Source organism: Nematolebias whitei, chromosome 6 (assembly GCF_014905685.2).
Source record: "Nematolebias whitei isolate Nwh7 chromosome 6, NemWhi1, whole genome shotgun sequence".
NCBI classification, from domain to species: Eukaryota; Metazoa; Chordata; class Actinopteri; order Cyprinodontiformes; family Rivulidae; genus Nematolebias; species Nematolebias whitei.
The window spans coordinates 52,756,646-52,771,573 of NC_056503.1; the positions used below are offsets into that span (position 1 = coordinate 52,756,646).

The following is a 14,928-nucleotide window of genomic DNA, read 5'->3' on the forward strand; positions in this document are numbered from 1 at the left end:
AACTGTTAATAATCCCCCCCGCGCCGACCTGATGGCCGCGGGGCATTGAAACACAGACAGTCCGGGGCTAGTAGTTCCGCCAAGGCGCTGGACTCACCATCAGAAATCCGAGATTCTGTGAAGAACAGAAAATCCAACTCCTCGTCATTAGGATAAATGTCTTGTTGGAAACAGACCTTGCGTTGATTAAACACATCCTGATATTGTCCAACACAGGCACAGCCGTGGATGGAGACGCGCGCGCCAGCGGGCGCAGGTTATGAAGAACAGCTCCTCCTGGTCTGCTGGTGCCGTGCAAAGGTAAACAACTCCAGGTGTTTCCATGGACTGAGCGCGCGGGCAGCTGGCCAGTAGCCGGGCCCCGGGAGCACCATGGGTCAGAGAGGAGATGATCAGATCCAGAGCAAGTCCTGATAGAATAATCCACACTTTGCCTCAGTTTCACCAAAATTCCTGCACGCTTCCCATGACGTCTGCGACGTTTCCTCCATGGAGAAAGGCCAGGGTCACGCAGAAGGAACGCAGGAATCTCAGATAGGACCGGTGGGGGAGAGTGCTGACCGCTGTTCAAAAACTCCGCGGGAATTTCAGCAAATGTACGGAGCTCCAAAAGTGCCCGACGATCATACTGAAAATATGACTCGGCACACTGCACAAACCATTGTAAAAATAACAAAAATAAAATACAAGCAGAGAGCGAGAGACGGGCAGCCCTACACACCGGCGTCATCTTGGATTCATCGATATGCGTAGCATTACACTGAAAAAATTTAGTCCACGCCCACCTGCTGTGTGGGCCCCACCAGGTCCGTATAAATTACGTTAAGAGCGGGAAATTGGCTCCCATTTTTCTTCAGCAAGCTAATAGCACTGCTAGAAGAACGAAGAAGGAAAGTTGTGTAGATGACCAACCTTTGTTAAGAATACTTGGCCCAGCACGTCGACCTCCGGTCGTCCGGTGAGTTCTCCTTCCCGAGGAAAAGCTGACGAGCAGTCTTGTTTCAAGGTAAGCACCGAGGAGTATTTCTCAGTGACAGGTCGCTACACGCTGGACAACGCCATCTTGTAATTTTCCTCTTATCGCCGACCGTCAGAGCGAATCGGATGGTTCCTCCGGGACAGGCGGCGCTCAGCTGCAGCCCCCGCTGCTCATTCCCTCCTGGACAGCGTAGTGTCGGTGGAGGGGGGCTGAGTGAATGCTCACCCCATCCCACCTCGTTTCGCATCGGCGATCACACCGCTCCCGGCCGACGGCGCCCTCTGGGGTTGCCCGGCGTAACCCAGGAGGCGGCTGACATGAAGGGACCTTTTTTACGTCCCATGCCTTTCCCCGCCAGTTCGGATGATCCAGCGGGAAGGTTGTTTTTACTAGGTTCCATTCCGGCTCACCGTCTTGATCCACCTGGCCTCGTTTTCCCAACAGGACGTCCTACGGGCGAGGCCACAGCCGTTTTTTCCTGGTAGATTGGGGGGGCCAGTTTCCACAGTCCGCACCCATCTCGCACCCAGTTTGTTGATTCCTATAAATATTTGGGTATCTTGGTCGACTCACATCTCTCTTTTAAGCTCCATGTGGAAAACTTGGTAAAGAAACTGAAAGTTAAACTGGGTTTCTTTTTCAGAAACAAATCCTGTCTAACCCTGAATGCTAGAAAAGCCTTGTATCTGTGACTTTCCTTCCCTCCATTGATTATGGTGACATTATTTACATGAACGCTCCTACAAGAACCCTGCAGATGTTGGATGCTGTCTATCATGGTGCACTAAGATTCATAACTGGCCATGATTATCATACCCACCACTGCACCCTGTATTCACTGGTTAACTGGACATCATTAACTTCACGCAGACTCTCTCACTGGTACATTTTCATCTTTAAATCACTGCTTGGTCTGCTGCCTTCATACATCTCCTCCTACATGTCTCTGTGTGAGTGCAGCTACAGCGTGCGCTCTCAGGACATTATTACCTGCAGTGTTCCCTCAATGAAGACTGAACTAGGCAAAAGGGCCTTCTCCTACTCCGCTCCCGTTTCCTGGAATATCTTACAAAAAGATTTGAAGCTCTCGACCTTTGACCTCTCTAAGTGGCTTTAAGAATCTGTTGGACTCCTGGCAGGGACCAATGCTGACATGTTCCTGTTTTTAGTTTTCTTCATTCACCTTAGAATCTAGCTGTTTTTTGTTTTTATGTTACCTTTTCCTTTTTTCCTTTTAGCCATCCTATTTGTACAAAAAAAAAAAAAAACCTGTATTAGGACTTTTTATAGTTGTTTATTGTTGTTGCTGTTGTCCATTGTTGTCATCTTTCTTTGTTGAAAACAGGTCTCTCTTGTAAATGAGTCCTCGAGGCTCAATGGGATTTACCTGTCTAAATAAAGGTTGATTGATCTCCAGAGCAGGGGTTCACCGAGCGGAAAGTCCCTCAGTGCCCCTTGGAGCCAAGCCTGACGGAGGTGTCATTGGAACAAGATGTTCCAGGTGGACCAGCATCCCATGCCTCCGGTTAGCGTAACTGAGACGGTGACACCGCTCTCCAACTGAGCTCACCAGCATGCGTTCCAGACGGCCGCAGCGAACAACACGTTACGCTGTTGGCGTACATGTTCAGAGGTGGGAGGAGACAATGCTCCGTCTGCAGAGCAGCTGACGTCACCCCCAACCAGTGCGCCTCTTTGCTATCTGCCGGCCCGCATCGCAGCCGGAGGACGGAGTTTTTCAGCGTTTCTCTGAGACCGCCAACAGATGGCGGTCTAGGACAACAAATGGCAGAGCAATTGAAGGTTGTGGCAGAGAATGTGTGTAGGTGACACGAGTTTGGAGTAAAACATAATTTAATGATGAAAGTGTCCATTTTTAGCCAGTTTGTCAGCTCAGATGATCTGACAGTGGCTCTCTCTCACACCCTCCACACGAAATGAGCCAGTGGCAAGATGGTTCCACGGCCGTCTCGCTGAGCTTCAGCCTGTCCGGCCCTCTTCATCCCGACAACAGAGTGTCCATCGTTTTTCCCAGAGACCCCCAGCAGACGGCGCCCTGGGCCAACGAATCCCAGAGCTCAAGGGGGAAAAGATTCAGAATGATGGTCTGCAGAGGGTGTGTGTAAATATGACACAAATGTTGAATAAAACATCATTCAATGATCAAGTGTCTGTTTCTAGCCAGTCTGTAAGCTCGGATGGACTCGCAGCGGCTGCGCACACACCCTCCACACATAACGAGACAGTGTCTTTAATAAGGGTTTTTTAAACTCACCGTTGCTCCAAGACATGACGAGACGCTCACATCTCACAATGGTAAGCGAAATAACTCATTGTCAACCCGAGCTGTACGATCCTCACCCAAGCAGTGTCAAACGCGCACTCACGCGACGCAAACAGCCTTCACCCAAGCGGCGTTGGGTTGATGATGGTGCACACACAGCTCCCCGGCGTTCACCAGCCCACATCGGCATAAATGTGGGACTGCAGGCCGAGCCGGTGGAGGACCACGCTCTCAGTGAGAGCGACAAACGCCGCATCAAAGCAAACGCGTGCCGCCGCAGCGCAGGCAGCCTTCATCCACTGCATCTCAGCGCTCGGCCACTCACGGCAGCATAAGCGTGAAACAGCTGAGCGAACCCAGTGACGAGTCTCGCTTCCAGAGAGAGTGGCGCGTGTCCCACCAGAGAAAACGTGTGCTCCCGCGGGGCTCGCAGTCTTCACTCAAACGGCACGGCGTAGATGAAGTCGCACTCACAGCTTCGCAGTGCTCGCCCGCTCATGGCGGCATAGATGCGAGATCTCAAAGCAAACCCAGCGCAGGACACCGCACGCGGCAGGAGCGACACGCGTTTTCACCGCAGTGGCGTCAAACGCACAGCCCCACGGCGTCATCAACTGCCACGCTTCGCCTCAGCACACACCGGCCCACCTAGACATGAAGGTTGGTCCGCGGTCCGAACGCAGCACACGGGCGCGTTCAGAACCCTTTCGAGGAAGCCTCGCCTTGGGTCACGCGGATAACATTCCCGCGACACATGACGGCGGTCAAGGCGGTGGACTGGATGACATCCGTACAAAACATGACGTGTCACTTAAACGCACGTCCACTCCACGAACGTTACGCGGAGTGGCTAAAAGCATGCTCGCCAGACAGATGGATGGCCAGGCTGTTATGCAAAGGTTACACGTTGCAATTTGCAACCCGACCCCCTCCGTTCGGAGGAATTATAGAGACGGTCCTGTCATCACCGGACCAAATCTCATCCCTAAATGCAGAAGTCCAAGAGCTTCTGATAAAAGAAGTAATCTCCAGAGTTCCCAACGGAGAGAAAAACACAGGGTTTTACTCACGTTACTTCCTGGTTCCCAAACAGACCGGAGAGATGAAACCGATTTTGGATCTGTCAGCTTTCAACAAGGTCATCATGGACAAACGGTTTCACATGTTAACAACCAGACAGCTGTTGGACAACATCCAGAGAAACGACTGGTTTGTTTTCCGTCGACCTGAAATATGCTTATTTGCACATACCGATCATCCCAAAACACAGGAAATTCCTGCGTTTCTCCTTTCAAAGCATGAAGTATCAGTACAACAGGCTGCCGTTCGGTTATCCCCTCGCGCCTCACACGTTCTCAAAGTGTGTGGAGACAGCCCTGCATCCGTTACACAGAGCAGGGATGAGAGTTTTGTTTTACCTGGATGACCTGCTGCTGCTGTCACGCTCCAGGCAGGAAGCAGTGATGCAGGCTAAGGTGCTGACATCACACCTGTTAAATCTGGGCTTCACCATAAAATGGAAGAAAAGCTCAATTTTCCTGGCCCAGACAATTGTTTATCTGGGAGTGGAGCTAACTCAACCACCATGAGGGCTCGTTTATCACAAACGAGAATCAACACTTTAAAAGACCAGCTCCGTCACATAAGACCTGGCAGAGTGGTAACAGCTGTTTTCCATCATGAAGCTGTTAGGAATGATGTCATCAGCTCACACAGTTGTCCCACTGGGTTTATTACACATGAGATGCCTCCAGAGGTGGTTTGCGCGTCTGCGTGTGGATCCAGAAAAACAAAAGAGACGGATGATCACTGTTCCTCCCTTCGTGAGGGCAGACCTCCGACACTGGGGAAACACCCTGGTTTTGTCGGAGGGAGCCCCCGTCAGCAGACCCACGTCATACGTGTCAGTCTTCACAGACGCGTCGCTGTCAGGCTGGGAGGGGACATGCCTATCTCAAGCAGTAGGGGCGCTGTCGCCCCATCCCACATCGGCCCACATAAATGTTTTGGAGTGCCACACGGTGCTGAACGTGATTCAACACATTGGACACACTGCTGCTTTCATAAACCGGAAGGGGGGGTGCGCTCAGCGCAGATGTTACACATTGCGCGAAAGCTACTGTGTTGGGCTCACCAAAACCTGCTCTCCATTAGAGCAGTTTACATACCCGGTGTTCTGAACAAAGGGGCAGATGTGATGTCCAGGGGCGGTCCACGTCATGGGGACTGGACTCTCCATCCAGACCTGATGACTCAGACGTGGCAGAAATTTGGCAAAGCAGCTGTGGACCTGTTTGCGACACAAGAAAACGCTCAGTGTCAACTATGGTTTTCTCTGAGCCCGCGAGACGAACCACCACTGGGGGTGGATGTGTTTGCCCACAGCCCATGGCCCAAAACGCTTCTGTATGCGTTTCCTCCACCTCCTCTGATTTTACGGTTTCTGAACCGAGTTCAGGAGGAGGGATTGACAGCTGTCCTGGTTGCCCCCGAGCACGTGAACGCACCATGGTTCCCAGTCCTGTAACACCTGCTGTCGGGGCGCCCGTGGAAACTGCCATGGAGGGAGGATGCTCTCCTCCAGGCTGGAGGAGCGATCAGGAGTTACCCAGAAATAGGCCAGCACCTGTGGGTCTGGCCGCTGAGCGGATTCGCTTAGAGAGGATGGGTCTCCCACAGGATGTAGTGCGCACAATCCACGATTCACGTGTTGCATCTACCACAGCGCTGTACACATCAAAGTGGACAGTTTTTCAGCGCTGGTGTACTGAGAAAGGTGTAGAAGTCATCTCATGTCCAATAGGTGGCATGCTGTAGTTTCTACAACAGCTGATGGACAGAAATTTGGCGTCCAGCACGATTAAAACGTAAGCTGCAGCCATCTCTTCCTGCCACGAAGGGTTAGGAGACAGAACAGGTTTTAATCATCCGCTGATGAAACGTTTTCTAAAAGGTGTACAGAGACGCTGGTCTGTTCACCCACTTGCTCCACAGTAAAGCTGGTCTTGCAAGCCCTGATCAAAGCTCCATTTGAGCCTCTGGATCAGGTCCCAATTAAATTCTTGTCTCTTAAAACAACCCTGCTACTGGCTTTAACATCCGCTAAGAGGGTGAGTGATTATCTGCCCTCTCTGTCGCTCCGTCATGTCTTAGAATTCAGGCTGACGGCAGCTCAGCTGATTTAAGACCAAACCCAGCTTTATGCCTAAAACATCACGAGCTCTTTTAAATCAAGGGTGATATCGTTGGAAGAGTTTTTTCCCTTCCTCCCACAAATCAGAAGAAGAGGCGTTTTTCCATCTTCTCTGTCCGGTGCGGGCGTTGACGTGTTACATAGCACGCACAGCTGCAATGCGTCAAACTCAACATTTGTTTGTGCATTATAGAGATGCATCTGCAGGTCGCCCGTTATCCACCCAGCGCTTGTCAAACTGGTTGTGTGAGGCCATTTCTGAAGCCTACAGAGCATCAGATGTAGAGCCTCCTGTCAACCTCAGAGCACACTCGACCAGGGGTATCACATCTTCGACAGCCTTGCATAATGGTATGACAATGCAGGATATTTGCACTGCGGCCGCGTGGTCAACACCCTGCTCATTCATTCACTTTTATCTACATGATGTGACGGCCCGTTCCATGACACATTCTGTCCTTAGTGTTTACAGAATGAATATTGTTTTTTCATGGAACTCCGTTTAACTCACATCTGTCTGCATGCATTACAGTGTGAGATGTTGGTATCAGTCACAAGTTGTGATTGTTATTTTGGTTCTATTGTCACTAATCAGTTCATGACTATTGTTACCAATCAGTTCATTTGATTAATAATCAGCTCTCCTGTTATTATTAATCTGTTCATATTGTTCAGCCGTAACCGGTTGGTTCATGGCTCTTTTCAACATATTTTCCCTCCCCGCTGAATTTTTTTCCGGGGCATTCATGCATTCAGAACGCATAGTTACACAACATGCGTCTGTGCATGGTACACATAATTACGCAATGCGTAATTACGCACATGGGGAGCTGAGTGACAAGACGTTTTTTGGGCAAACTTCTGCTTCATACGGTGTTCGAATGGCCCCAGTGAGGCGAGGACCACATCTGCTTCGCCCTTAACCCATCAGCGACAGCCTTAAAGGGCGAAGCTCATATGAAATAGAATGTTGGTTACGTACTGTAACCCCAGATTCTATGAGTATAAGCGTAGCCCTTTAAGCGTCGGGCCTCACTGGCTCCTAAATGGCTGAAGAAAAAGCTATTTTGGGAGCCGATTACCCGCTCTTAACGTAATTTATACGGATCGATGGGGCCCACACAGCAGGTGGGCGTGGACTAAATTTTTTCAGTGCAATGCTACGCATATCGGGATAAACCCATCAGCGACAGCCTTAAAGGGCTACACCTATATTCATAGAATCTGGGGTTACAGTACGTAACCAACGTTTTAACATAAATCAAACAAGCATTGACCTTTGGCTATCTTTGCTGATGTAAAAGCTTCTTCTTCTTCTTCTTTCGGCTTTTCTCTCTTCAGGGGTTGCCACAGTGAGTCCTCTTCCTCCATCTCACTCTGTCCTCTGCACACTTTGTCCTCACTCCAACTACCTTCATGTCCTCTCTAACTGCATCCATATACAGTATCTCCTCTTTGTCTTTTTCTACTTTCTCCTTTTTAAGCTGCATTTGTAACATTCTTCTACCAATATACCCACTGTCCCTCCTATAGACATGTCCAAACTACTGTCCCTCTTGTGGACATGTCCAAACCACTGTTCCTCCTCTGGACATGTCCAAACCACTGTTCCTCCTCTGGACATGTCCAAACCACTGTCCCTCCTCTGGACATGTCCAAACCATCTCAGTGTGTCCTCTCTAACTTTATCTCCCAGTTGTTCAACCTGTGCTGTACCTCTGATGATCTCATTCCTGATCTTCTCCATCCTTGTCTCTCCTAAGGAGAACCTCAACATCTTCATTTCTGACACTTCCAGTTCTGTCTCCTGTCTTTTTGTCCATGTCTCTGTCTCCAGACCATACAACATAGCTGGTCTCACCTTTGCTGACACCCTTTTTGTCACAAATCACTCCTGAAACTTTTCTCCATCATTCCATCCTGCCTGGACTCTCTTCTTCACCTCTTTACCACACTCCCTATTTCCTGGACAGTGGACCCCAAGTCCTTGAAGTCCTGCACCTTTGTGACCTCTGCTCCTTGTAGCCTCACTGTTCCACCTCCTCCCTCTCATTCACACATGGACTCTGTCTTGCTACGGCTGACTTTCATTCCTCTTCTTTCAAGTGCATACCTCCACCTCTCAAGTTCTCTTCCACCTGTTCCCTGTTCTCACCACAGATCACATCATCTGCAAACATCATAGTCCACAGGGAATCCTGCTTGACCTCATCTGTTAATCGGTCCATCACCAGAGCAAACAAGAAGGGGCTCAGAGCTGATCCTTGATGCACTCCCACCTCCAACTTGAATCTATCTGTCACTCCTACAGCACATCTCACCACTGTCCTGCTGTCCTCATACATGTCCTGCTGTCCTCATATATGTCCTGCTGTCCTCATGCATGTCCTGCTGTCCTCATGCATGTCCTGCTGTCCTCATACATGTCCTGCTGTCCTCATACATGTCCTGCTGTCCTCATATGTGTCCTGCTGTCCTCATACATGTCCTGCTGTCCTCATATGTGTCCTGCTGTCCTCATACATGTCCTGCTGTCCTCATATATGTCCTGCTCTCCTCATACATGTCCTGCTCTCCTCGTACATGTCCTGCTGTCCTCATGCATGTCCTGCTGTCCTCAAACATGTCCTGCTGTCCTCATACATGTCCTGCTGTCCTCATGTGTCCTGCTGTCCACATACATGTCCTGTACTAGTCTAACATACTTCTCTGCCACTCCAGATTTCCTCATGCAAAACCACCTCCTCTATTGGCACTCTGTCATATGTTTTTTCTAAATCCACAAAGACACAATGGAGTTTCTACAAGTTAAATCTGGTCCGCTGGACATTCAAAAAAAAAGAAGCAAAAAATTGTAGAAACGTTTCGGCTTTCATCCAAAAGACTTCCTCAGTCTGAGGTGCTGTATTCAGCTCAGTCTTATAAAAAGCACCTCCTCAGAGTGGATCAACCAGTTTGCTGCTGACAACCAAAACCAGCTGCTCACATGATCAAGAAGGACCATCAGATGTCCTTCTCACCCTCTTCAGTGTCCAGTCTCCCATACAACTCATCATACACCTTCTGCTTTGTCTTAGCTACCTCCCTCTTTGCTCTACGGTCCATCTCCTTTTATTCCTGTCTCCTCTCTTCAGTCCTCTCTCTGTCATATTTCTTCTTGGCTAACCTCTTTCTTTGAACAGCTTCCTGCACTTCACTATTCCACCACCAGGTTTCCTGATCATCCATTCTCTGTCCAGATGACACACCAAGTACCTTCCTACCTGTCTCTCTAATTACTGTTGCTGTAGTAGTCCAGTCATCTGGAAGCTCTTTCTTACCACCCAGAGCCTTTAACAGCTCCTCTCTGAATTTCTCACAACATTCTTCCTTCTTCATCTTCCACCATTTGGTCTTCTTCTCTGATTTGACTCTTTTTCTCTTCTTCACAACAACAGTCATTCTACACACAACTATCCGATGCTGTCTGGCCACGCTCTCCCCTGCCACAACCTTACAGTCTCCAATCTCCCTCAGGTTTCAGAATCAGAATCAGAATAAACTTTATTGGAATTGCACCGAGGTACAACGCGAATATGTACGTACAGTCGTCCGAAAGATGGGCGGAGTGCACGAAGCTGCAACTGTAAAAGCGCGGCCATTTTATCCTTATCAGATAATAATCTTAGATAGGAAAAGGGGTAGAAACATGAGGGTAGACGGTGGTATTACAAAAAAAGATCTTTCACATCTTGTCTATCAGGACACGATTTGAGACATCAAAAAACTCTACCAGCAGCGCAATTAAAACATGATTACATTTGCATTTGACATCGAGGTGTTGAGATTTGTCCATGAGCGTTTTTTCAGATCAGCCACAGTTTCTGAAGATGTTGTTCCAGAGGACAGTTCTGATAAGCTTGCACAGAAAGTTCTCGGGGGTGGGGGGTTGAGTTTCTGTCCTTGGGTACTCATGTCCCAGGAGAAATTGATAGTCGGCCTGTCTCCAAGGCCGTCGGGAGTCTGATTTAGATAAACTTGATTCTTGTTTTTCTTCAGGCAGAGATTACTTTTGTCTTCAGCCTTGAGTCCATCTGGGCGTTCTGGTTCCGAAAAAGCCTAATTGTGGGATTCCATTCCACTGATCCATGCTATGAGTCTCCTTCAAGGTCAAACCCACCACGCTGACGAGTCCCAGAAGCCGCAGGTGACCTGCGATTCTCAATCGCTTTCACCTTACGGTTAAGCTCGTAAACCAGACGATTTAAAGTTCCCACAGCAAGGACCAGACCTTCATACTGACTCGGAAGCTTTTCCATGGCCGAAACTGCTGCCGCCGTCTTCTTCAAAAGTAGATAAAACAGAGCCCTGCCGATGCCAAAAAGCAGAGTCCCTGCTATCATAATTCCAAATATGTAAACGTCTTCAACATCCTCTTGAGACAGGACTGAGAGACACATCATCTGCCACACTCCCCACGAATCCATGAAGTACCCCACAGCGTGAGTCTCAGCTGGACATGCCGGTTCTCCAGGACCTTGTTGCTTTGATGAAAAAATCTTATCAATAGAGTTGAACGCCCACAATACCAAATCCATAATCTTCTTAATTTATGTTCGGGAGATGAGACCCAGGCGCTTCAGACACACAGAGAGCAGAGCAGGAAGAAGGAAAAATGGGGGAGGAAAAACAGAAGCTGCCACCTTGATGAGAGCCTGGGAGGAAAAAAATAAATAAAAATTTTTAAAAAACACAGAATGTAGTCGACCTGCGTACTCCTTCCTCCACTCTTATAGGTCACTCTATGTTCCTCCCTCTTTTGGAAATAGGTGTTGACTACAGCCATTTCCATTCTCTTGGTGAAATCCACCACCATCTGTCCTTCCTGGTTTCTTTCCTTCACACCAAACCTACCCATCACTTCCTAATCACCTCTGTTTCCTTCACCAACATGTCCATTCAGGTCTGCTCCCATCACCACTCTCTCCTCCCTGGGAATACTCTCTATCACTTCATCCACATCTTTAAAAAATGTATCTTTCTCCTCCACACCACATTCAACCTGTGGAGCATAACCACTGACAACATTTAGCATCAGACCTTCTACTTCTACCTTCAGACACATCACCCTATCTGACACTCTTTTCACCTCTACTACATTCTTTGTCAACTCCTCCTTCAGGACCACCACTACTCCATTTCTCTTTCTATCCACACCATGGTAAAACAGTTTGAACCCTGCTCCAATGCTGCGAGCCTTGCTGCCCTTCCACTTGGTCTCTTGGACACATAAAACATCTACCTTCCTTCTCAGCATCATGTCAGCCAGCTCTCTACCTTTGCTGATGTAAAAGCAAAGGCAGTAAAATCTTTAAGATCATTTTAGTTGTGGTGTAATTCAGAAGTTAAAGTAGCTGTGAAATTGTATATCTTTGCTTACATCTTTGGCTTCAAGTAGATCCTTGCATCGCTCATTGCGGTTGAAATGAGGCACCACATCTGGATTGACACAGGTGTGCTCTCTGCTGGACAAGATAGTCATTTTAACGCCAGTGTAAGCTGTGCGTTTTAATTCATGTGCAATTTGAGTTATTTGTTTATGTGTGCGTGTTCCAAAAAAAATCTTTGGAATCCTCTTCCTGCCATCGTTGTCTTTGTCCTTCACATTGTCTTTGGCTGATGCACACGGACAATAGGTGCAGGGTTCAGAGACCTGTACAGAAAAAGAGACAAATGCTCAAAGTCAAAATCAAATAGTTTATTTCAACATCTCATAACCTGAAAGAATAGTTAGAATTGTTACTTGATGAGGCTTACTGTTGTACGACCAGATGTGTTGTGAAGGAGTAAGACACAAAGGTAAACTTAGTGAGTAATGCAACAAAGCTAAAACTATTTTAAAGTTTCTTCATGCATGCTCAATAATCCAGGAAGAAAAATCTAACAAAGTTAAATCAGGTCCTCTGGACAGATTCTTCTTGTTGAAACGTTTCATCTTACATCCAAAAGACTTCTTCAGTCTGAGGAGCCAAAACAAACTCAGTCTTATAAATAGCATCTTCTCATAGTGGATCAACCAGCTTGATGGTGCTCAGGTGGTTCCTGTAGTCCACCCTCTCCCCTGCCGCCTGCTCAAACTCTTGAACAAGAATGAGTCAATCATGGCCAAAGTGGTTCAAAATATCTTGATTCATGCTGAATAATCCAGGTAGAACAATCTAACAAAGTTAAGACATGTCCAGAGGACTTGAGTAAGGTCCTGAGGATAATCAGGTCTGTCTGTCTTTATTGTACTGTTGTGTATCTGCACCCTTGTGTTGTATTGTGTTGCACTTTATTTTCTGTGTTGCTCCATGGTCCTGGAGGAACGCTGGGTTGTTTCAGTATGTACAATAACTGACAGGCTACAGAACGCACTGAAATGTAAGCTGCGCACACTAAATTTAAGATAAAACAACATTTTGTACAAGACAGGCTAAGATGGCCTCCGGGGCCCATCTTCTCCTCGACAACTCATCTGAGACAGTCATGCCAAAGTGGTTCCAAACACCAAAGCTCATGCTCAATAATCAGAGGAGCTGACAGGGAAATATTATTGGGCCCCTTTACTTTCAGAGCAGCAAACTCACTCCAGAAGTTCAGTGAGGATCTATGAATGATCCAGTGTTGTCCCAAATGACTGATGATGATCAATAGATCCACCTGTGTGTAATCAAGTCACCGTATAAAAGCACCTGCTCTGTGATCGTCTCAGGGTTCTGTTCAAAGTGCAGAGAGCATCATGAAGACCAAGGAACACACCAGGCAGGTCCGAGATACTGTTGTGGAGAAGTTTAAAGCTGGATTTGGATACAAAAAGATTTCCCAAGCTTTAAACATCCCAAGGAGCACTGTGCAAGCAATCATATTGAAATGGAAGAAGTATCAGACCACTGCAAATCTACCAAGACCCGGCCGTCCCTCTAAACTTTCATCTGGAACAAGGAGAAGACTGATCAGAGATGCAGCCAAGAGGCCCATGATCACCCTGGATGAACTGCAGAGATCTACAGCTGAGGTGGGAGAGTCTGTCCATAGGACAACAATCAGTCGTACACTGCACAAATCTGGCCTTTATGGAAGAGTGGCAAGAAGAAAGCCATTTCTCAAAGATCTCCATAAAAAGTGTTGTTTAAAGTTTGTCACAAGCACCTGGGAGACACCAAACATGTGGAAGAAGGTGCTCTGGTCACATGAAACCAAAATCCAACTGTTTGGACACAATGCAAAACGATATGTTTGGAGTAAAAGCAACACGGCTCATCACCCTGAACACACCATCCCCACTGTCAAACATGGTAGTGGCAGCATCATGGTTTGTGCCTGCTTTTCATCAGCAGGGACAGGGAAGATGGTCAGAATTGATGGGAAGATGGATGGGGCCACATACAGGACCATTCTGGAAGAAAACCAGTTTGAGTCTGCAAGAGACCTGAGACTGGGACGGAGATTTATCTTCAACAAGACAATGATCCAAAACATAAAGACACATCTACAATGGAATGGTTCACAAATAAACATATCCAGGTGTTGGAATGGCCAAGCCAAAGTCCAGACCTGAATCCAATCGAGAATCTGTGGAAAGAGCTGAAGACTGCTGTTCACAAACGCTCTCCATCCAACCTCACTGAGCTCCAGCTGTTCTGCAGGAAGAATGGGCAGAACTTCAGTGTCTCCATGTTCAAAACTGATGGAGACAAACCCCAAGAGACTTGCAGCTGGAACTGCAGCAAGAGGCGGAGCTACAAAGTATTAACGCAAGGGGGACGAATAATAGTGCACGCCCCACTTTCAGTTTTTATTTGTTAAAAAAGTTTGACACATCCATTAAATTTCATTCCACTTCACGATTGTGTCCCACTTGTTGTTGATTCTTCACAAAAAATTAAAATTTTATATCTTTATGTTTGAAGCCTGAAATGTGGCAAAAGGTTGAAAAGTTCAAGGGGGCTGGATACTTACACAAGGCACAGTATATATACACACACACACACACATATATATATATGTATGTGTGTGTGTGTGTGTGTGTGTGTGTGTGTGTGTGTGTGTGTGTGTATAAATATAGGGGCAGCACGGTGGTGCAACAGGTAGAGCTGCTGCCTCTCAGCGAGCAGGTCCCTGGTTCAAATCCCGGTCCAGGGGCCTTTCTGGGTGGAGTCAGCATGTTCTTTCTGTGCATGTGTGGGTTTTCTCCGGGTACTCCAGTTTCCTCCCACAGACCAAAAACATGCATGTTAGACTGACTGGTAACTCTAAATTGTCTCTAAGTGTGAGAGAGAGAGAATGGTTGTTTGTCTCGTTGACTCTATGTGTCCTTGTGATAGAATGGAGACCTGTCCAGGGTGTCCCCCGCCCCTCGCACAGTGATTGCCGGACATGGGTACAGTGACCCCAGTAACCAAAAATGGAAGAAGTGGGTAAAAAGATAATGTATATATATATATATATATA

The 14,928-nt window shown here is 47.6% G+C and overlaps 1 protein-coding gene across 1 annotated transcript in view; it reads right to left on the reverse strand.

The window, feature by feature from the left end:
• brip1 (BRCA1 interacting helicase 1) overlaps positions 1 to 14,928 on the reverse strand; it is a 232,794-nt gene that overhangs the window by 122,621 nt on the left and 95,245 nt on the right. Inside the window, exon 7 of the mRNA XM_037677750.1 lies at positions 11,876 to 12,148. Within this exon, the coding sequence (XP_037533678.1) occupies positions 11,876 to 12,148 (273 nt within the window). The remainder of the gene's footprint in view (positions 1 to 11,875; positions 12,149 to 14,928) is intronic.